This window comes from Dipodomys merriami, unplaced genomic scaffold (assembly GCF_024711535.1).
Source record: "Dipodomys merriami isolate MVZ:Mamm:240054 unplaced genomic scaffold, mDipMer1.0.p SCAF_33, whole genome shotgun sequence".
In the NCBI taxonomy this organism is placed as follows: Eukaryota; Metazoa; Chordata; class Mammalia; order Rodentia; family Heteromyidae; genus Dipodomys; species Dipodomys merriami.
The window spans coordinates 16,779,777-16,802,769 of NW_027204826.1; the positions used below are offsets into that span (position 1 = coordinate 16,779,777).

At 55.4% G+C, this 22,993-nt stretch overlaps 2 protein-coding genes across 3 annotated transcripts in view; one reads left to right on the forward strand and one right to left on the reverse strand.

Moving 5' to 3' along the window:
* The window catches only part of Abhd2 (abhydrolase domain containing 2, acylglycerol lipase), a 48,114-nt gene extending 37,624 nt beyond the window's left edge, over positions 1 to 10,490 (forward strand). For both annotated transcript variants that reach the window (XM_070043223.1, XM_070043224.1), the window contains 6 exons: positions 4,442 to 4,625; positions 6,235 to 6,327; positions 7,067 to 7,177; positions 7,465 to 7,534; positions 8,351 to 8,435; positions 9,986 to 10,490. In XM_070043223.1, the coding sequence (XP_069899324.1) occupies positions 4,442 to 4,625; positions 6,235 to 6,327; positions 7,067 to 7,177; positions 7,465 to 7,534; positions 8,351 to 8,435; positions 9,986 to 10,182 (740 nt within the window). In that variant the 3' untranslated portion in view covers positions 10,183 to 10,490. The remainder of the gene's footprint in view (positions 1 to 4,441; positions 4,626 to 6,234; positions 6,328 to 7,066; positions 7,178 to 7,464; positions 7,535 to 8,350; positions 8,436 to 9,985) is intronic.
* Positions 10,491 to 17,351: 6,861 nt separating this feature from the next.
* On the reverse strand, positions 17,352 to 22,599 carry Rlbp1 (retinaldehyde binding protein 1). The gene is made up of 7 exons (XM_070042745.1): positions 22,469 to 22,599; positions 22,214 to 22,342; positions 20,484 to 20,688; positions 19,521 to 19,699; positions 17,985 to 18,143; positions 17,789 to 17,899; positions 17,352 to 17,631 (listed from the first exon to the last, which is right to left on the reverse strand). Exons 1-7 carry the CDS (start codon positions 22,478 to 22,480, stop codon positions 17,473 to 17,475), a joined length of 954 nt encoding a protein of 317 aa, XP_069898846.1. The 5' UTR covers positions 22,481 to 22,599; the 3' UTR covers positions 17,352 to 17,472.
* Positions 22,600 to 22,993: the final 394 nt, after the last annotated feature.

The following is a 22,993-nucleotide window of genomic DNA, read 5'->3' on the forward strand; positions in this document are numbered from 1 at the left end:
TCTGTCAGGGCCTGCAGTGTGCTGACAGGCTGAGGCCCTAGGTGGTAGACGTGAAGTGGGTTTGTGGACATACGGTGACACTTCACAAGCAAATGTTTGTCAAGCAGGTGTGCCTGACGGTTAGTGAGAACTCCCTGTGCAAACAGCGGCTGCCCCTTTGGGCAGAGGCTAGGCTTTCAGTCCATGCAAACAGCCTTCCGCTTTTGGAAACAGTGGCCTTGCCCAGAAGAAACCGGAAGTGAGTGTTGGAGTGGAACTCTATGTTCTTCTTGTTCTGGGTGGGGCCCCTCGCTCACTCTCTCTGAGACAGCTAGGAAAGATCTTTTCCCACTTGTCGCTCTGGAACTCTGTTCCAGGCCACAGATCCTGTGCCCCCGGCAGCTTTGCTGATATGATTAGACATGTTTGACCACAGCTCTGTCTTGGCCGGAATTTCCTAAACAAGTCCTTGTGCGTTGGTGGAATCATGGGACTTTCCATCGGCCTCACTAGTGAGGGCCAGACTGCCGCGTTGTGTTTTGCTCACTGCCTCGGAGGTGGGTGTTAATTAGTGTCCCCACCTCCCAGGCCAAGGGGGGTAATTCCCTTGCCTTGTGCCTGTGACTGGTAGGTAGCATTTAAATGGCATGACTCTTACCCCAGCTCAAGTTCTCCTCCGTTTGCTTCCTATTTAGATTTCTGTCCATTGGGCTATACAGAGACGGGGGCACCTGAGCATTTTAAAAGACTTTCCCCTGCTTTGGTGGTGGTAGGCATGACTGTTTGTATTGATAGTGGTCGCTGACATGCCACCTGCCGTGCCCGCCCGGCACCACCCTGAACATCCATGCTGTGTGGAGTCAGCGCTCCTGACTCGCGGTCGAGGCCCAGCAAGGCAGAATAGAATATCACAAAGCCAAGGACAGCTCAACCCAGGTTTCAATCCAAGCGTTCTAGCTGTCCTGATTGGCAGTCTCTGGAGTGAAAAATACAGGTGTGCGTTCAAGCCCCCGCCTTCAGGAGCCCCCCCCCCCCAGTCACCCTCTGATTGAGCGGGGGAGGGGTGCACAACCACCGGCCCAGCGCAGGATGGAGGAGAGGCAGCCATGGCTTCTGCGCCTCCTGGACGAGGTCCCGGTGTGAACTCTGCCGCCTTACCAGGGCACATTTAGGCCTTTAGTTAATGGGGGAGACAAAGCTAGGCCTCATTTTGTGTCAGAGCTAAACAAGCTAATGTGCAGGGTCAAGAGGGGCTGCCCCTTGATTCCTCCTGACATTTTCATCCTGCGAGATCCGCCTTAGCGTAGCTCCCCTGGGCTTCAGGAAAAGATCCCCAGCCACCCACCCGCCCGTGAGCGTGTCGGAGGGACAGACAGGTCTGCCAGTGGGTGGTTCCACCCGCCCTGGTCACGCAGGCACCGACTCAAGTTTCCGTCTCACCCACATGACGTCGTGGGCACCTCCCAGGGCCCCGCCCATGCCTGGCATGGGGACACAGATGACTCAGGCTCCACGCGCGGCACACCGCGTCTCTGGCTTCCCTGTGTCTTAGCTGCTTAGTCACGTTAGTGGCATTTAGAGAAAGAGCTTTTTAAATAGTAGCATTCAGAAAGCCTTTGCCTCGTCTTTCTTTGGGGGCTTGAAGAAAAAGCCAAGTATGTTTCCTGTTCTCAGCAGGTCACCTTCCCAAACAGCCCTGTCATGCCGTCTAGAAGCCAGGCTAGAACCTCCCGTGCTGCCTTGTCTTCCAAACAGGACAGCAAGATTAGATGTCTAATCTTGTTACCGGTGCTAATCCCAGAAGGATTAAACACGTAGATCCTCATTAACGACTTCCGGTATTAAGACCAGACTACTGTCTAGCTCCCAGACACTGAGAGAGGTTGCAGCCAATATCAGGTGGAGATCCCAGGCAGGCTCTGAACCCTCCAGAAGGTGGATCCTAGACACACTGTGGTCTTTGCCCTTCCCTGGCCTGGGACAGGTGACAGCTGTCCCCCACCTCCCACCCAGTAGTGGTACTGGAGTTTGAACTCAGGGCCTTTCACTCGCTAAGCAAGTGTTCTACCACTTGAGACAAGCTTCAGCCCTGGTATTGTTGGGTTGTTTTTTTTTAAGACAGAGTCTCACTACATAGGCCAAGCTGGCCTTGAATTCATAATCCTCCCACCTCAGCCTCCTAAGTGCTGGGATTATAGGCATGTACCGCCCCCCCCCCAGCTCAGGAATGACAGCTCTTTGCAAAATACCCAACAGCTTGTCCAGCATCAGGCAGGACCTTTTTGCTAAATGAGACATGTTCAGTTTCATAAGGGGAGCCTCCCTACCCCCTCCCAGGAGCCATTAGCAGTAATTGCTCCTTGAGGTATAGTAAATTCAAGGGTTTTTATTGTTGTTGTAGTCAGTTGTGGAGCTTGAACTCTGGGCCTGGCCGCTGTCCCTCAGCTCTTCAGCTCAAGGCTAGCACTCTACCACTTGAGCCACAGTGCCACTTCCAGTTTTCTGAGTGGTTTATTGGAGATAAGAGTCTCAGAGACTTTTCCTGACCCGGCTGGCTTTGAACCTTGATCCTCAGATCTCAGCCTCCTGAGTAGCTAGGATTACAGGCATCAGCAGTAAGTTCAAGTTTGCCACTTCCCCACTAGCACCCAACACCTGCTGGAAGTCTCAAATAATTAGCCTCAGACAGATGGATGGCAAAGGAATCAGAGGAGAGAGTGAGACGAAGCAATTAAACAGTAAGCTGAGCAGAACTGTCACTTGTGTGAACTTGTGATATAAGCCAGGTCAAGCATGAGTCCAGATCAGGTGCTCTGTTCCTGGGGTGTGTGTGTGAGTTGAACAGAGGTCTGGCATGCTGCACCCCTCCTTTCCTTCAACCCACCATTCGGGTCACACCACCCAAGCGTCCCCGGCATCTGGCCTCACCGATGCAGAGACAATGGAACCTAGAACCTCTTTATGGAATGTGTAATTTAAAAGAAGCAAAACAAAACAACAAAAAAACAAACAAAACCCAACATTCAAACAAGTCCACAGTCAGTGTATAGTGAGTGACAGTCTCACCTAATAGGGATGAAAATTTGGCTTTCCACATTCCAGAGTTCAAGGCAAAGACTTCCTCTAGTCCATTGGCTTGTTACCAGAATCCACTAGAATCAAGTCTATCGAAGGCTGTAAACTTTCCCAGGAGGGAGAAGCAGGCGGCCTGCGATCTAGTCAGGGGACAAGAACTTGGTGGAAACATGTACAAAGTCACCGTGCATTTTCCCATGTGTCTATGTTGTGTGTCATTACAAGGGCAGACGCAGGCAGCCTGTGTGTGTCAGGCATCAGGCATGCCGCGGAGGGCTACAGCAAGGGATGAACCAACGCACTTGCCATCCCTGGCAGCAAAAGGAAGAGTAGGAGAGACCTATCGTGTTATTTGACATCAGTCACTCGGAAGAAATAACGCAGGTCCCTGGGCCATCAGCTTCTTGGGTGGGGCTCAGGGACGCCCATTCCTAAAGCCCTGTGCAAGTGATTCTGTGCACACGGGGCCATGTGGGAGTGGCCAGTGGTGCTGCTAGCCGGGCCTAGGCTGTGCCCGCTGCAGGAGGAACATGGCGGCACTGCCCCAGGCCCTAAAGGTAGTGTCTGTGATTTGCTGGTTAGCAAAGGGGCTGTTCACAGCGTCACCACCCCTCTGTGCTGAAGCCAGGTCAGCAGCTCCCATTTCCATGGTAGACTCATCCTCTCCTGGGCTGGCCTCTTGCCAACACCCCGGAAGTTCTAGCCACGCCCCCGTGGGGTGTGCTGAATCCCTTCACCTGGGGATGGCCACTGCTCCCTCCTCAGAGCAGAGCTGTAGAGGTGGAGCTGGCGTGGCCCCTCCAGCATCCCAGCGGACCCAGCTGAGATCACCTCTGCTGGGGAGCCGGGCCCCCGCAACCACGCCACTCAGAGCCCCGCCCCCCGGGTATTTCTGAATGAGCCTGTCTCCCTCGGCACCCCAGCCCCGCGGCCCCAAGGTCATTTTTACCTGTCCTTCTGTGCATCCCGGCCATCCCTCTGGCTTGGAGCTCTTCTCTCCTGCCCTCCCCAAGCACTGACAAGAAGACCCCACGGCTGACGTCCTCTCCAGAGCTCTCTGGATACTGGGGTCATTCTGCACGTGGGCGTGGCCTCCCAGTTTGTAGTCCAAGGAGCCAGTGCCAAAGGGTTTGCCCTTGCTGTTATACATATGCATGTGAACACGGACGCTTGTGCAAACCCAGAGTGTGGGGTCGGATGGCCACGAGTGTCAACCCATGTTCAATCTGCTCCATACACGGTACTTCCTCTCAGGGGTACTACCCGCCCCTGGTTCCCTGGGGTCTGGGGCATCTGGAAACCTCTCCAAATAGGCAGAGATCAGCGTGTGGCCCCACTCCAGCTTGCCATCCCCCGGTGTGACTGGGCGCCTCACCTCTGCCCGCAGGCTGCACATGGGAGTTCGGCGCCATGGTGAACTACATCAGGAAGACGTATCCTCTCACCCAGCTCGTCGTCGTGGGCTTCAGCCTGGGGGGGAACATCGTGTGCAAATACTTGGGGGAGACCCAGGCGAACCAAGAGAAGGTTCTGTGCTGCGTCAGCGTATGCCAGGGGTACAGCGCGCTGAGGTGAGTCTCTCGCCACCCACACCCACCTCCCCCTGCCCGCTCTTCACTGAGCATGTGCCTTCTGAGATACCCCGAGACCTGGGGCTGGAGGGGGCGTGCAGGGGAACAGCATGACAGGTCAGGCAGAAGTTTCTGAGTCCTAGACTCACCTGGGTTGTATCATTAAGTGGAGCTGTCCTCTCAGACCATTAAGCCTGGGCACGTGGCTGTGTTGTAGGATCGGATCTGTGGTTGGACCAGCCTAGTGGGCAGCACCAGGGGCTGATGGGAGAACACAGGAAGTGACAGCCGGGCCCTTCCTCAGGAAGGGGTCTTGTGAGGCCGTCAGCTCCGAGGATTCATCTCAGTCATCCCAGCCCTCTTCACAGAGGGCCTGAGCCATAGGGAAGGCTTCCCCTCATCTCCGGCCAGCAGAGCAGGACACCCCCTCCCAGCAGGGGACCCAGGTCCCTGCCTCCCCTCAGGGTCTCTGCAGTCGCCAGGCTCATGTCCGTCCAGACTCTTCAAATGCACTCGTGTTTTTCCTTCTTGAAAATGTCTCTCGTGCTACAAATGGGTGCAACCAGTCATTATTTCCAATTGGAAAGGCAGGCACATACTACTTCAACATGAAGCCAACACGAAAAAAATAGCACGACTCCCTCTTGACCAGTGGCTGAACACAGTGGCACATACCTACTACCCGGCCAACAAAGTGGCTTCTCTTTTCCATGCCTTACTGTCGCAATAGCGCCATCTGCTGTTGGCTGGGGCAGTGCAGCCATGGAGGGACCTCCACGGGTCCCCTCCACCAGACGGGCTGAGTGAACAAAGGACGCTTCCTTCCTTTAGGCCAGTGTAGCTTTTCCCTCCTGCCCTTGACTTGAGGCCAGTGAGCGCCTTGGGCTCTGGGCTGCGTCCTCTTCTCCGAGGTGAAGAGGGGCGGTTCTTCGGCAGGAGTCCTGCTTGTTATGACCTGCCACCAGTTGTCTGAGACCTTCCTGCTCCACGGCCCCCTCCCTATGGCATCGCAGACCTCCCCTCCCGCTTGGCTGGAGTTAATCGAGGGCTCAGAGAGCACCCCACTTGCTATTGTTCACAAAGTCTAGCCCTTGCTAGGCCAGCTCACCTTTGTACTATGTGCCGAATGCTGAAGGGGTGCTGCCCACGCCCCCCAAATTACATGGTGTCTCCCAGATGCAGCTGAAGCAGCTGCCAACCAGCCCTGGAGTCTGTGTGCTCAGGTGGAGCTAGCTGGTGAAGATACTTCAGGACAAGGGGGAGGGAAGGGGGAGGAAGATGAGTTCCTTCATCTTCAATCCTAGGACCCAGTCCCAAAGGGCAGAAGAGTGCCCTGCCCGCACAAGGCTGAGAGAAGGGAGCGGACTGGATGCAGCTAAAATCAATTCACCCAGAAGTCCTCAAAAAGTCCCCATTGCAGAAACAGTTACCTAACTAAAATAAAAGCACGTGATCCACAGATGAAATAGAGGTGGAGATGGAGAGGATCAAGGGTTGAGGCCAGCCTGGGCAAAACAGCTAGCAATATGGGCCACCAGAGCCCCTCCTAGCCGACGCCCCGTGCCTCCCCCCCGCCACGCCGCCCCTCACTCCCATTGTGCTCTTCCAGGGCCCAGGAGACCTTCATGCAGTGGGACCAGTGCCGGCGCTTCTACAACTTCCTCATGGCCGACAACATGAAGAAGATCATCCTGTCACACAGGTACCACGCTCCCCCGCCCCTCCAGCTCACCAAGAGTCCCTGAAACCCAAAACACCATTCCCCCAGAGGGGATGCCTGTAATCCCAACACTCAGGAGACTAAGGCAGGAGGATCTCAATTCTGATGCTAGCCTCACCTACAGAGCCAGTTCCAGACCAGCCTGCACTATCGAGACCCTGCTTCAAAAGAAGTAAAAAAAAAATAAAGATAAAGCAAACATGTCTGAGGGTGCAGCTTAAGTGGTAGTCCTGCCTGGTGTGCCCTGGTTCCCAGCCTCAGTTTCCAAAAATCCACCCTGATTCCCACTAAGCCCAGGACAGGAACCACGTCCGCCGTTCCCCACTAGAACGGCCGCCCTGAGGTGGCCTGACTTGTCACCCTCGCTAAGCAGCCTGGTGCCAGGAGGCTCCGGGTCAGGCCTCCTGGCGTGCGTCTCGCCCGCGCTGCGTCCCCTGCACTTGGTCCTTGCTGGCCCAACCCCCGGGTGCCTGGAGCGGTGCCCGGCAGTGATGATTGCGTTGTGATCGCCTCTCCCCAATCCGGCTGCACTGGGCCTGCGGAACCTCCCCCCCCTCTCAGGAGGCTCCTTTGAGACCCAGCTGCTCCTCTGCTCCTCCTCCACCTCGTTGCTTCTCCCGGCGGTGTGACTCTGAACCTGGGTCCTGAGCCACACTGGGAGAGCTCGGAGGACCTGGGCACGGCCTCTGTGTACCCCATTTGCTTTTGTGTCTCATTCCAGACAAGCTCTTTTTGGAGACCACGTGAAGAAACCCCAGAGCCTGGAGGACACAGACTTGAGCCGGCTCTACACGGCCACGTCCCTGACGCAGATCGATGACAACGTGATGAGGTAGGTGGAGGGCACCCTCCCCTGGAGGGGGTTGGGGGGGGTCTTCAGCTGCCCCACCCACTGCCCAGTCACCTCGAGGCTGGCTTATTGGCACATTAGAGCCACCATAGGGTTGGTTCATTAGCATTTCCAGGGTTCCACCCCCCCCAACTCGGCCACCTGTAGATGACACGTGTACAAGAACCAGACCCGACGGCTGCTCACGCATCCTCCTCCCAGACCCAAGGGTGATCACCGCAACATGATGACAGGTGGCTTTGCCTTGTTTTTTTCTTGGTGTGTTCCAGGAAGTTCCATGGCTACAACTCCCTGAAGGAGTACTATGAGGAGGAGAGCTGCATGAGGTACCTGCACAGGGTGAGTGACCAGCCCTGCTCCCGCCCTGCCCCCGCCCTGCCCTGCTCCAGCCCTGCCCTGCTCCAGCCCTGCTCCTGCTCCAGCCTGTGTGTGTGTGTGTGTGTGTGTGTGTGTGTGTGTGTGTGTGTGTGTGTGTGTGTGTGTGTTGCTGGGAATTGAACTCAGGGCCTCATGCTTGCTTTGCAGGCCCTCTACCACTTGAACCCACTTGGATTTTGTCTTGAGCCAAAGTCGCTCCCTGTGTGACCACCATCCACGAATCCCAGACCCTCCCGCTTATACACATGCTGCTCCTGGACTTAGAGGGAGCCTAGAAATCACTGCAGTGCCTGAGTTTTTCTTAAATTTCCTTTGATAGTGTAATATTGCCTGAGCTCTGTAGGGGGCTCGTGTAGGTTTCCTGCCATCCTGGGCCTTTTGTTGTTGTTGGCCATTGTATATCTTTTTTTTTTTTTTTCTCCCAGGGCCTGGGCACTGTACCTGAGCTTCTTTAGTTCAAGGCCAACACTCTACCTCTTGAGCCACAGTACCACTTGTGGCGTTTTCTGTTTATGTGGTACTTAGGAATCAAACACAGGGCTTCATGCATGCTAGGCAAGCACTCTACCACTAAGCCACCTTCCCAGCCCCATCGTATATCTTCTAAACATTGTACATAAGACTAAACTCTGAAACTTCAAATTTCTCTATGAAGATGACAGACAGACAAGACAGACAGATAGACATAGGGCTAGTAGTGAATTTGAGCGTTGATCAATGAATGTGATATTGTAAAGGGGTATCTTTGTTTCATTCTGCTCTGTTTTCTCGCCGCAGATTTATGTGCCTCTCATGCTGGTGAATGCAGCTGATGACCCGTTGGTGCATGAAAGCCTTCTAACCATTCCCAAGTCTCTTTCAGGTAAGTGTTCCTTGCCCCGGCCTCTCAGCAAATCGCCACAGTAAACCCTGTCACTGTGCCTCTCTGGGGAGGGACAGCTGGTGGCATTGTTCTTACTCTGCCTTGTCTGCTAATCTTGGGGCTGAGGAGGGCCTGGGCAGAACGTTCCAGAATGTCCCTGTACAGGAGGCAGAGGCATCCTTGAGTCTCCCACCAAAAGTGTTGGAGGAGTCCTGGTATTCTGCAGAAGTATTGCCCCTAAGTTCTAGTTCCATTAAGAAGGAGAGGATTGGACCGAAGGAACTACTTGCACTTAAAAGTTTGTCCTGAGAAGCAAAATGAGAGGGCAGAGCAGAGGGGGGAGAAGGGAAAGGGCAGAGCACGGGAGGGAGGATTCCATGCCTCCTTGCACTGGGATTCTCACCCCCAGGATGCTGTCCCCACCCTCCACAGCCCACGTCTGCAGTAGCACGCCCACAGACCACCTCAGTGAGCGCCATATGTGTAAGCCCCGAGTCAAGTAGGCCATCCACTTGGGATAGACACTGAGCACGCAGCAGTCAGAGCCCAGGCATCCTTTATCAAAACTTAGCCTTGAGCCGGGCCTGTCATCCAAGCTACTCAGGAGGCTGAGATCTGAGGATCATGGTTCAAAGCCAAGCCAGGCAGGAAAGTCCGTGAGACTTATCTCCAATAAACCACTTAGAAAACCAGAAGTGGTGCTGTGGCTCAAGCAGTAGAGCGCTCGCCTTGAGCTGAAGAGCTGAGGGACAGCGTCCAAGCCCAGAGTTCAAACCCCACGACTGACACACACACACACACACACACACACACACACACACACACACACACACACACACACACACACACACACAAAAAAAAACTTAGCCTTAAGCTAGGTCTCAGTCTTGGAGATTAATACCTGGCACAAAAGAAAATTATTCCTCCGAATTGTCCTTGTCTAGCATTTTAATAAGCTACGCCAGGTGTGCAAGGGCAGGAAGCACAGCCCATCCCCCGAGGCTCAGCCATGCCCGTGCCCAGGTCCTCTCCTGTGCCCCCACTCCACCAGAGAGTCAGTCTGAAGACAGCCTGGACCAGAGTCAGGCCCAGTGGCTCATGTCTGTAATCTTAGCTACTCAGGAAGCAGAGATTGGGAAGGTTGAGGTTCAAGGTCAGCCTGGGCAAAAAGCTCACAAGACCCTGGGCACAGTGGTCCGCGCCCATCACCCAGCTACCTGGGAAACAAATAGGAGGATTGCAGTCCAGGCTGGCCCGGGCATAAAAGCAAGACCCTATCTGAAAGATAGCAAAAATAGGGTTTGGGCCATGGCTCAAGCAGTAGAGCTCCTCTCTAGCAAGTGTGAGGACCTGAGTTCAAACCCAGTACCACAAAGGAAAAAAAAAATTATCCCTTGGTTTGAAATCTACAGCTAAGTTTGAGACTCACTCAGAGTTCTAAAGCTTCTTGGAGCCAGTGTCCATTCTGCCCCTAAACTGGTTGGTGCCCCAGCAGCCCCCTTCCCACGGGGAGCCAGGAGAAGGCGGTAACTCGGCCCCTGTCCCTGCAGAGAAGCGGGAGAACGTCTTGTTTGTGCTGCCTCTGCATGGGGGCCACCTGGGCTTCTTCGAGGGGTCCGTGCTGTTCCCCGAGCCCCTGACGTGGATGGACAAGCTGGTGGTGGAGTACGCCGATGCCATTTGCCAGTGGGAACGGAACAAGTCCCAGTGCTCCGACACGGAGCAGGTGGAGGCCGAGCAGGAGTGAGGCCGCTGGACTCCCGGCGACTCCAGCCCTCCGGAAGCCGCGTCCTTCCCCGCTGTCTCAGTGAACCGGATCGGACCTCACACCGTCAGCCGGCAGGGGGCGAACCATCCACCCGCATACCTGGGTCAAGTAGGCGGCTCTCCCTGGGGCTGCAGGTTATTTTTGTGCTTAGTTACTGGCTTTCCCCATCCAGTTTGTTAGCCATGGGGACAAGCGACCTGACGCTCGCCTCCTGTCGAATCTCAGCGTCCGACCTCTTGTTAGCCAGTCACATCTAGTTTCCCTATTAAAAACGTGTCTGAACTGCAGTTTTGCTTTGCCCATCGGAAGGCTTTTCCCTGACCACGTGTCACCTTGTGACCACTGTGCGTGTCCTCGCGTAGACCCGGACAGACGCCCGCCAAGCCAGGCCGGTGCCCAAGGCACAGCTCAGCTTGGGAGCCCAAGGACCTGGCCTCCAGGGCTCAGAGTTCTGTCTCTTACCTGGCAAAGGAAAGGGTCCCGGGGTGGAGCTCAGGGGTGGGGCTTTGCCAAGCAGGCTCCAGGCCCTGGGTTCCATCCCCAGCACGGCAGATTGAAACCCATTCCCGCCCGCTGTTAGCCAGCTTTCTCCCTCACCTGCAAGCCGGTTCCTCAGTCCTGGCTTACTGCTGCAGAGGGTCGCACGGGGCACTTTTTACAAATTTGGCCTCCCAGGCCCCTCCCCTCGGAGAGGCTGATTGAGTGGGGGGGTGGGAGGAGTCTGGGGATTTTAATTTTTAACAAGTGCCCCAGGGGACTCTCATCACCAGGCAGAGATTGGGGACCGGATTCTCCAGCGCCTTCTCAATCAGGAGCCATTGGTGGCTCATTTTGTTGAACTCCTATAACCAAGTGTCTCTTTCCCACCCAGGACCCTAGCTGGTCTTGGATTACATGGTGACTTTCTCCCATAGCCCTGGGTATGAGCGGACGTGTGGGCTGGCTCTACTACTTCTCAGTGATGAAACCGGGGGACTTCACCAGGGTGACCACCAGTTCTGAAGTCACAGTGCTGACGCTCGGGCGAGCACCCCTCCAGTCCAGCCCGGGGCTAGCTCCCATCTAAGCATGTAGATGTCCTCATGTGTCTTTCTCTCCTCTTCCCCCCCCCCTCCATGTAAAGAGATTTGCAGGGGAGTCGCTTTAAAGCACTCAGTTGTAATTTTTAGTTTTTGAACCCAGGCCCCTCTACCTCTGGCTTTTTGATACCAAACAATTCAAAAGCCGGATCTGAGTTTGAAGAAAGATTGTATCCGACCTCCAAGGCGGGTGTTGATTGCAAGCAGCTTTCATGGACTGGCTCCTGGGTGGTGCCTGCCCAGGCACCTCTCTGACACCTTTGTCTCTTGAGGCGGACACGTCACTGTAGGATTCAAGAGCTCCTGCCTGCAGCCCTGCAGCTCTTGCGAAGCTAAGAGCCTAGTGCTGTGAAAGCCAGCAGCGGCTGCCTGGAACTGGACAGAACCGTGAGGGAAGTCAGCTGGACACCGTAACAAGATGCTCGTTGGGCTGGAGGACAGACTGGAATGTCGGGAGTGGGTCTGCGCATGCGTCTCAGCAGTGACTGGAGCCACCGGAACGCCTGGTCTTGGCCGCTGGCAGCTTGACCTCAGGCCCTGGCCGTGGCTGTGACTTCCATAACCTGAGTTGTTTTCTGACAATCACCAGGTCACCCTAACATGAGACACAGCCATTGGCTCAGAAGATTCCCTTTCTGGGCTCTCAACTCTGCCATGGTCTCCTTTTTCACGTTCACCAGATCCCTGCATTTTGCTTTCCCCCCAAGTCATCATTTCTCCAATGCATTTTTTATGTTCTTTTAGCACAAAATAGCACTTTATTACCCATCCCTTCATTTGGAAGCCAGTCCTTCTCCTCTGACTCTTTCCTCTCTCCGACCACAGTTATACTCTAGAAGATTCAGACGTATTTCCTGCACTTGCTTTCATTCCTCCAGATTTTTTTGTGAAAATAGGTGAACCAAGCAATAATTCAGTAGATTCGAATCCCGTTTCATCCGCCTGGGGCCCCATCGCCACCTACTGACAGGGAGCGGTCCAGCAGCGCCCCCTTCTGGAGAAGAGTCCCATTGCCTGCCGGCAGTGCTGATGGGGGTGCAGTGTCCTTGCCCCCCAGGGGTATGGACTTTGCCACTGCACAGCCGGAACCCCCGCCCCCAGGAGGGAGGACGCGTCCCAGCTGGAATCTCAATGTGTGACTGAATGGCACTCACATTCCATTTTGGTTCACATGAAACGAACTGAGGCCCTTTCTTCATTCAGGCCCCAGACCCACAGGCCTGGGAACGAGCTGAGACTGAGGCTGTCTTTCAGGCAGAGTCTCTTTGCCCAGGGCACAGAGCTCCCAGTGCAGGGTGAGCCTGGAGCGCCACTTCCTCATGGCCACGTGACTGCTCTTCTTCCTATTGAGGTCCTGTCTGGCCTAAAACAAGACTGGATTTCTAGAGCGCTGGAACATTCTACTTTAAAATCAAAGGAACCATGTTAAAAGCCAAAGGGGAGATGGACCCACATTTCCCCAGTTGTCCCCCTCCCCCTCAATTTGGAGATGCTGATTCCAGTCACATCAGGACCGTCCAACTCAAACAACTGGCCTCTCTCCGAAGCAGTGATGTAAGAAGGGAGGTTTGCAGACTTGGGGAAGATCCATGGTCTTGGTGGGTTTGGGAGAATTTGTACCAACAGCCCTCACACGGAGCAGAGAAGGCAGGCTGCGGCTGTTGTGATCCGTAAGCTCCGTTTGCTTTCCTGACATGGCGTCCGGGAGGTCTGGCTGCTCCCCCGTGTCTCTAGTCACCTTAGTGATGACTAGACCCTCCAGCACCGCCCAGCTCATCACTAAGACAGCATCCTGTGCCCGGCCATGGCCCTGGCCTCCCCAGAGCGGCAGGTGGACGCAGCTGGGCCACAGCCCTGGGCTCGATCGTCTCCGGGGGGGCCCTTGGAGAGGGAGTTGTGCATTCAGCCTTTCCTCATTAGAGCCCTGGATCCCGTCCAAGGCCCCATCTTTGGCTTCTTTTTCCAAGTCTGTCACCTCTGTGTCCTTGGGTGGTCTCGTGACCGTGGCAGGTGCTGGCCACTGGGATGACAGATGCCATCTTGCCGCGTCACCCGTCAGAAAGCGCTTCCTGCCTCAGCCTTTCATTCCCAGACCATCTTGGCCGCGCTGAACTCTGGGTCGCCGAGCTTGTCCGAGGCGTGGCCTCTGGATGAGAGCTGCCTTTGTGTCTGGGTGATTTGAGCTGGGTTTTGGACTTCCGGGGAAACCGCGGGGTGTGTGTTCTTGTGTGTGTCTGCCAGCGGCAGGTGTCGGAGATGTGAGCGGCCTTTCTGTTCCTGTGGTCTCGATCTTGATGTAGCGCTAAGGACCCCTGACAGCCCGTATTGCTGAAGGAAGCCCCTCGGACGGGAGGGCTGGCAGGGAAAGCGTTCCATTGCAGCGTCCGGCCCAGCATCGCCCAGAATTGTCATCCTTGCCACGAAGCCTTAACTTGCTTTGGAAGCCCCCCTGGCATTACAGCAACATCGTGAATGAGGCTCAAACCCACGGCCAGACCAGGACATCCTACAGTGGACAGGAAGGGTCCTTGTCACGTGACACCCCCACCTCCCAGGCCTAAACAATCTGAGAGAGCCAGAGCAAGGCCCAAACGCCTCAGCTCTGGCTCCTCCGTCATCTTGGCCTTACTTTCGTTCAAAGCCACATTGCATTGCTCAGATGCTTCCAAAAGCCATGAAAACTGGCCTGGCCGTGGCATTTAAGGGTCAAGCGATTGCAGCCAAGTTATCTGTTCCCTAAGCGGAGGGAAGCCCCCCCCCCTTAAAAGTTGGAATTGCTTTGGCCAAGTTGTACTTTTAGCTGAGAGAAGGGGAACTGCCCGCCCCCCCGCCCCTCCCGCCCCCCCCTGGCAGCAGGAGTCAGATACCATCCAGAGCGAGGGGGTCTTCGGCGGCCCCCTTGGGTGGCTGCAGCCCCCCTCCCCCCACAATCACGGCCCCGGGCAGTGAGACAGTTCAACCCTACAGCCCTTCCCAGACACGCACACAGGGGCAGCTGCCCCTTTGGAAGTTCAGGCTTTTCCTAGCATGCGTCTTCGGGTGTCCCTCGAGCAAGCTGAAGTTGGTTTCTTCGTGGAGGACCAAGTCTGCCATCCTGAGATTCGTGAGGTCTTCAGCTGTTAGCCCGACGCCTCGCAACCAGTCATGAAATCCATAACCCAGCTTCTCTCCCTTCCGGTCCCCACTGGCCCAGAAACCCACTGTTGCCATCATTGAGGAAGTCCACTGCTGGTCCCTGGCCTCGGGCAGTCGCCTCCCACGTAGGACCCCCTTGTTCCCCGCGCCAGCCATCTTTTCCCCCTGGCTGTCCTGGGGCGGGGGTGGGGGTCAGGAGTTAGAGTGCGTCTGCTTGCCATGTTTCTTTGGGTCTTTCTTTTGCTAAAGCACAAATCCACCCCAGTTCCAGGCAGGCTGGGTCTGCCCCCCCTTCCCCGCGAAGGGGCCGCCTACGCCTCACCTTTCACCTGCTGCTGGCTGCTGCAGCTGCCTCAGCGCCACCAAGGGCCGAGGGACAGAGGGAGGGACGGCCGGAAGTGTTCGCATCGCTCCTTTTCCTAGTGAGACCCCCAGAGGCTGCGGAGCTGTGTGCAGATTGATGTTAGAAGCATCGCTTTCACATTCCTGATTCTGGGTTGGGTTTGGTTTTGTCCTCTCGTGCTTTTCCGAAATCTCCGATGCTACCCTGAAAACAAACTGTGCTGTTGAGTTCTCGTTCCAAAAAGTCCCTGTGCGGCTGGATCTTTGGGGCGGGGGTGTTGTGGAAGACAGGATCCTTCAGGGCGGAGGCATTTAAGATTTGCAACTAGCAATGCAATTTTTTCTAAACATGAGGATATTTACCTTTATTAAGAAATTGTACTAAACAGTCGTGTCCTTGGTCGTTTTACGTTCTCATGTTACTTTTGATTCTACTTTGATTCTGTGTGGTGGTAAAAAAAAAAATCATTACAAACAAAAACTGTAATTTCTTATCTTTGATTCAATGGGATTTCTTTACTTAAAAAAATAAAGACTAAAAACAACATGGTTGTGTGTGGCCTGTCTAGTGTTTTTGTTTATGTTTTTTTCTGGTAGCAGTGGGGTTTGAAATGAGGGTTTTGCCGTTGCTAAGCTGCTACAACACTCCTAATCCCTTTTTGCTCTTGTTACTTTTTGGAATAGGGTCTGACTTGACCGTGACCCTCCTGTGTGTACTTCCAAAATAGCTGGAACAACAGGCTCGCACCACTAGGCCCTGCTGGCCGTGAAAGAGGGTCCCACAAACGTTTTACCTTGCTGGCCCCGAACCGCCATCCTCCCAGTCTCTGCCTCCCAAGTAGCTGGGTTACAGGCATACACCACACCCAGCTTCAAAACACCATTTTAGCTTATAAGGTAATAAGAATGCCTGCCCTGGGCCATTGAGCCACAAAGTATTCTCCAAGGTGCTGGTGTTATTTGGGGCAGTGGTTCTGGTTTGGCCCACTTGGTTCTCACTCAGCAATCACCTTCCGCCACAGAATAGAAAGCAGGTGTGTGTCCGGCCTGTGGTGCTGCTCCCTGCCCCCCCCCCCAACCCAAGGCGCAGCTATGCACCGGAGCCTCTGTCTGCCGAGTCTGGAGGACAGCCTGGGTGTACAGGCCCATCCCTGGGCTCCAAAGTGCTGACGGGCGCTGTGGCCATCATGAAGATCATCAGGCTCTAACTACTTCCTTCTTGTGCTCGTCCACACCCGTCCTGCCTGCTGGCAGGGCTACTTCTGCAAATAGTCCTGGGCCCCATTTGCTCATTTCTCTGGGACACGGAGCCTGTGGCCGCTGCCTTGTCACATGGACTTCTTGGAGACAGGGCCAGAGCAACCTAGCCACCTTGAGCCCAACGTCAAAGTTTGCATTTGATACCTGCTGGTATGGCCTTCTTTATTTTTGCTTTTGGTCAATGTGGGCCTTGACCTCGAGGCCTGAGCAGTGTCCCTGAGCTCTTTTGCTCAAGGCTTTCACTCTACCACTTTGAACCACAGCACCATTTCTGGGTTTCTGGTGATTAAATGAAGATAGAGTCTCACAGACTTTCCTGCCCAGGCTGGCTTTGAACCATGATTCTCAGATCTCAGCCTCCTGAGTAGCTAGGGTGACAGGCGGGAGCTACTGAAGCCTAACATGGTGTGGTCTCTTAAACTAACCTTCCCTCACATGTCCACGCACAGGGCTTAAGCAATTACATCTGAGCTACCTAGGGGACTGGGAAAAATACTGGTGCCTGGCCACACGTCAGATCATGTACATTAGAATCTCTAAGGCAAGGTTGGGTGTGATGGTTCACCTTGTAATCTCAGATTCTTGGGAGGTATAGATAGAAGCATCACCGCCCAAGCTAGCCCAAGTAAAAGGACAAGATCCTGTCTGTCCTAAAATTAACTAAAGTAAAAAATATGTATATACACAGGAAGTAGAGCTGTGGCTCAAGTGGTAGAGCGTTAGCCTTGAGCCGAAGAGCTCAGGGACAGCATTCAGGCCCAGAGTTCAAGCCCCCACGACCGATAAAAAGAAAAAAGCTCTAGGACAGTGCCTAGGCCCTGAGTTCAAGTCCAAGGACCAGAACACACACACACACACACACAAAAGGGCACACACAGGCCTGTGGGGCTGAGCAAGTCAGGTTTTAACATCTGCACAGCCTGTCCCCAGCAGGGCAATGCCAGGACACGGCCAGCAGGGGGCAGTAGGAGTCCACAGAACAGGCTGGCATGTACATCAAATCGCACCTGACCCAGGAGGACTGGCCATCCCACAGTGAAGCCGCTCCCCACTGGGATTCTGGGAGAAAATCACTCACCTGCCTATAAGCACCAAGATCACTGTGTTTACCAAATCATGTCCACGTAAACCCTTTCGCTAGTTGCTTTTTATTGGAAGCAGGTGAGGGTGCTTTTCATTCCCTCTTGGCCTGCTTTCACCGACCGGAAGACGTTCCAGAGGGAATTACCAGCAGGCCTTGTTACGGCCTTGAAACCCAGCCGCACACAAGGTAGTGTGTCCTGCAGTTCTGTTCAAGAGGCATCCCCGCCGCGTTGCCACCCCCACCCTCAACGGTGACCCCCGAGCTCCCGAGGCTTAGGTTTGAGGTCCCCCAGCCTGGAGTCCAGGACAGCCAGCCAGCGGGGCAGGGCCAGGATGCAAACGGGGGCTCCCACGCAGGCCAGATGCTTGCTCACAAGGCTGTGTTCTCAGCTTGGACCCGGGGGCCAAAGAGCCGCTCGGCAACCACCTTGCCGTCATACTTGGGCAGTGTACCCCCAAAGTCAGCGGGCAGGATGGTCTCAGCGATCTCCTGGAAGAAGCCCGAGAGGTCATCTCCATGGACAAAGACCTGCAGGGAAGCGAGGAGGAGGACCGGTGAGCAGGAGGCGCCCTGAGGCTGGGGGCGGGGCCGTGGAGGGGAGAGGAGGGACAGGAGCGCTCCACTTCCTTCCCCACGCCCATGCCCCAGCTCACTGCGCACGCGCCCTGGGCAGGCTCACACTCACCCTCTGCAGCAGCTTGCTCTTCAAGAAGGGCCTAACCATGTTGTAGGTGGTAGTGAAGTACCACGGCTGGTGGATGAAGTGGATGGCTTTGAACCGGGCGGGGAAGGAATCCTGCAGAGACGGAGAGAGAGATCCCCTGTGACCCAGGCCTCCCCGCTGTGAGAGGACCAAGTGTGGGACAGGTTCCAAACCTCACCTGCAGCATGTCCACCATCTTCCTGAGATCCGAGGCCCGCAGCCCCGCAGCCTGCTGCATGGTAAAGCCCTTGAAGTTCTCGACGATGCAGAAGCCATTGATTTGTGTTTCCTCGTTCTCCAGCAGCTTCTCCAGGATGAAGCAATACGCCTGCAAGATCTGGGGCAGGAGAAGAGGGGGCGTCAGACCCGACCTTCCAAGGTAATTAAGGCAGGTCCCAGGGGACAGTTAATTGCACGTCCCTTGGCTGGAGGAATTTGCCATGGCTTCCATGTCGGATGGTCCCCTTCTGTGAATGTACACAGGACGACAACCCTGGAGGATTCCATCTGTGGTTAGGGCGTTTATCCCAAAGTGTGCCACAAAGGACTGGCAAGGTTGTGGTAGACTGAAGCCTTGTGGCACTCAGGAACCGTTAAAAACGACACAGAAGCCACTGATGGCCGGGAAACGTGCGTGGCGTGCACCACATCAAAGTAGGATTCCACTTTACAAGAAAAATCTTGGTGTCTGTGGGTGTCTACCTAGAAAACTAGGTTGAGGATGGACTGAAGGAGTGGCTCAAATGGTAGAATATCTGCCTAGCAAGTAAGCATGCGGCCCTGAATTCAAGCTCTACAACCACCAAAAAAAAAAAAAAAATCAAATCTATTGGAAGATGTCAGTGGTAAAAGTATCTGGGTATAAGAATTATGGATGATTTCAAATTCATTAGTGATACATGTGTGTGTATGTATGTGGGGGGGGTAAGAAAATTAGATGTTTTTTACAGCTGTCCATTAGAGGAGCTTCAGTGCTAAATCAGGTTTCCTCAACAACAATACCAGGACTTGAACTCAGGGCCTCTCACTTGGCTTTTCCACTCCAGGCTAGTGCTCTGGCCCTTGAGTCACAGCTCAACTTCTGGCTTTTTGGTGGCTAATCAGAAATGAGAGTCTCATAGACTTTCCTGCTGGGCTGGCTCAGCCTCCTGAGTAGCTAGGATGACAGGCGTGAGCCACCTGCGCCCAGATGAAGACGGACATTTAGTCATTATATGGAAGCAGCTGAATAGTATTTTCCAACACAAGTCTGGAGCATCTTTTCTAATTCAGAAGTCTTTTTCAAGGCCGCATGACTCATCCCAAAGTTCTCTCAATGGGCAAACCCTCTTTCTTCCACTGGGTACAAACTCTGAGGGTTCGGGCAAGCGGCACCCACATAGATAGAAAGGACACAGTCTGCTAAGTAGAGTGGAACCTGCCTTTTCCAGAAGCGCCTTCAGCCCTGCGTCACCGATCCTGTTCTGCTGTCGGCCCCCACCCCCACAGCTGCTGTGCCCCCCCACACACCCGCGGCACTGGGCGGAGATGATGAAGACACCATGCTTGCAAAGTGGGGGCCTTTCCAGCTGCCCTGGCACAAGCCACAAATTTTCTCTGCTTGTGGCATGTGGTGGCTCCCCCCCCCCATCTCCCGAGTGAGTGTGTGCGGGCAGGAGGGGAGAGAGTCGGAGGGGGAGCCGGGCCGCCCAGGGGTGGGGGAGCCCCCTTGGACCTCATCGAAAGTGATTTCTTCAGCGTGCCAGTTCTCGATGCTGAAGAGCATGACCACCCGGCCGTACTTGTCCCTGCTGGAGAGGACCCCAGGGTAGCCGGCCTCGATGGTGCAGCGGACGGCCTCCAGAGACAGGCTGTCAAAGAGTTCTGGGTACTGCAGCCGGAAGTGCACGTAACCTGGACGAGGGAGAAGCAGGGCCTCTGGGGAGCCATCCCAGCCCTAGCTGCCCTCCACCCCAGGGTGCGAGTCGGAGACCCGGACTCACTCCTGCTCCTCCCCAGCTGTCCTCTCAAACTCGAGACAACTGTATCTCTACACACATAGACACAGACGCCGGCCAGCTCAGCCAGTCGTCCCGGCAGCCCCATGAGGTGCAAGGCGTGAAGCTGTTGTGCACTGTGCAGCGTGAGGAAGCATCCTGGACGGGGGTGACTGGTGCCTTCCACACCCCTTGCTGCAGGAACTGGGCACAAGGCCAGCTGAGGGGGGTGTGGCAGTGCACCCCCCATAAAATTCAAACTCCATGCTGGACACGGGTGGCTCAAGACTGTCATCTTCGCTTCCAAGAGGCTGAGATCCCAGTTCAAAGCCAGCCGGGTCAGGAAAGTCCTTGAGACTCTTATTCCAATTAACCACCAGAAAACCAGAAGTGATGCTGTGATTCAGACTGGTAGAGCACTAGCCTTGAGCAAACGAGCTCAGGGACAGCGCCCAGGCCCTGAGTTCAAGCCCCACGACCACCACCACCACCAAAACCCAAATTCCAAGCCAGACACAGAGGCTCTCCTTCATTCTAGCTGCACCTCTACCGCAGCTCCATCTGCATCCCCGTCGCCGTGTGACCCGCCCATGCAGGAAGGGGTCCTTGCCCATGCCAGGAAGGAGGTGGACAGTCCCCCCCATACCCTCCCAACGGCCGTCCGCCCTCCCCTCCTCCTCCCACCCCCAGCCAGGCCTCACCTCTGAGCAGCTCGTAGGCACGACCCACGTTGAACTTGCGAGCCCGGATGAAGCGAAGGAAGAAGGCGCCATCCCTTCCCTGGACCCTGTCGGCCACCGCCCGGGCCAGCTCCTCCCCAGACGCGGCCTGCTCCTGCACCAGCGCCCGCAGCTCCCGGACCGCCTCCTCCCGAGCCTCCTCCCGCTCATTCAGCTCATCCTTGGCCTGGGACAGTGTGCAAACACAGTGTGCGCACACTCAATGCCTGCCACTCCAGATCCGGGCTGCTGAGTTGGAAGGAAGTGAGGTGAAACCGCTGGTCCTGGCGGTTTTCACACGTGGTAGGTGTTGCCAGCAATAACTGCTGGTGCCTTCTGTGCCCTTCTGCTAAGTCGTGTGTGTGTGTGTGTGCACTGGTAGTGATCTGGAACTCAGGGCCTGGACACTGTCCTTTCACTTTATCGCTCAGAGCAGGCACTCTACCACTTGAGCCACACCTCCACTTCCAGCTTTTTGGTGGTGGGTTGAAGATTAGAGTCTCACAGACTTTCCTACCCATGATCCTCAGTTCTCAGCCTCCTGAGGAGCCAGAATTCTAGGTGCCTTGGCTACATCGTGGTTTTTAATCTTTACCACCATCCATCATGGGCTCTAGTCTATTCTGGGTTTCTGTTTTGTTTTTGTTTTTGTTTTTTGTCCATCGTAGGGCCTGAACTCTGGGTCTGGATACTGTCCCTCAGCTCTTCAGCTCAAGGCTAGCGCTCTACCACTTGATCCACAGCGCTACTTCCGGCTTTTTCTGCTTATGTGGTGCTGAGGAATTGAACCCAGGACCTCATGCATGCAAGGCAAGCACCCTACCACTGAGCCACCTTCCCAGCCCTATTCTGGGTTTCTGTTGTTGTTGTTGTTTGTCTGTTTAGACAGGATCTCACTATATGGCCCAGGGCTGGCCTCAATCCTTTGGGATCTGCCTCCCAAGTGCTGAGATTATATGCATGAGCCACTAGGCCTGGCATGGTTGGTATTCTTATTGTCTCTCAGATGAGCACACAGGGGCTCCTAGCGCTAAAGTATCTTGCCTGGGGTCACCCAGCTAGAAAGGGGAAGAGCTGGGACTCAGGCTTAGCAGCCTCCCTGGCTCTGAGAGTCCCAGGCGGCGGGAGGAGGATGGGAAGCTGGCAGAGGAGGAGTCGGGTATAGGGGGGCTGTCAGCGCCCTCCAGTGAGGATGCCCAGAGATGCAGACAGGAGCGGAGATCCCCAGCTCAGCTCAGCCCACTCCACATTATCCCCTGCAGCCCCAAGTCAGCTCTGCCAACCTGTACTGAGCACCATTTGGCCTTCTCTGAGCAGGGCACCGAGAGGGAAAGCTGTGTGTGCAAGGGCACACAGCAGGCTAGAAGGAACCGGCTCTAGAACCCGTGCTTCTTGCCTGTCCGGTGCCACTTTTTTTTCTTCCCTTCAGGACCAAGACTTGAACTCAGGGCCTGATGCCAGCCACTTCCTAACCAGTGCTCCTCATGTCTGGCTCTGGACTGGGGAGCCATCCCAGAGGCTTCAGGCTGTGGTCCTGGACGAGGCGGACCTGGCTGCTGGTCCTCCCTGTGCTGCCCTGCCCTGGCCTCCAGGACAGCTTCCAGACCAACTCGGGCTCTTCACATCCTGCAGACTCCATACCTGTTTTCCATACCAATCCCGTGTTGCCTCCAGCGGCTGCCTCCCTCCCCCTCCCCCCTCCCCCCCCTCACCTTCTGCAAGGTGTGGCGGGGCAGCTGGCTGCACCTGCCAAAGACGGGGCCGTGGTCGTCAGTGGTGAGCTGCTGCAGCTGGGCCCGCAGCACCTGCTCCTCCTCGGAGACCAAGCGGAAGGAGCCCACCTGAGCGGACGAGTGGGGCATTGTGAAGGCCCCTCCTTGTGAAAGGGCCCAAGGCTCACAGAGGGCTCCGTGAGCAGAGATGCTAGCGAAGCAGGGAAGGAGTCCCTGGGGGGGGGCGGTACTCACCCCCTCTGACATCTTCCTCTGGGGACTCGCGTCCTGGGGAAGAGAAGGGCCTTGCTGCCTCCGTGCTGGTCTCCAGGAGCTAGCCGGGTTTCGCAGAGGAGGTGGGGAATGCAAAAGTGAGCATGCACTGGGCAGTGTTGTACACATTTGTTCATTCATTCATTCATTCAGTGCATGCCAGCACTGGGGCTTGAACTCAGGGCCTTGTGCTCTCACTTGGCTTTTTCACTCAGGGCTGGTGCTCTACCACTTGAGCCACGGCTCCCAGGTAGCTCTGAAAGGCCTAGTCCTTGGGCTTATGCTGGCAGAAGGGGTTCATGCAAATACCCCCACCTCAGCCACGGCGACTCGCTGATCCAGCCAGAAATAAACTAGAGCCCAACTATGTTCTTAGCTCCAGGGTAGGCTGCAGGACAAGGGTGGTCTGGTCAGCCCTGGAGAATGGCCAGGCAGCCTGGGATGTGGCTCCCCCGGACCCCTCCCCATGCCCACCTCCTCACCCCTGCCCTGGGCTCCCTGGCACAG

Excerpts from the sequence above, each read along its gene's own strand:
- Rlbp1 (XM_070042745.1), bottom strand. Across the intron at positions 19,700-20,483 it reads TGCCTACGAGCTGCTCAGAG|GTTACGTGCACTTCCGGCTG; the intron begins GTGAGGCCTGGC and ends TCCCTCGTCCAG. Across the intron at positions 17,900-17,984 it reads AGATGGTGGACATGCTGCAG|GATTCCTTCCCCGCCCGGTT; the intron begins GTGAGGTTTGGA and ends CCGTCTCTGCAG.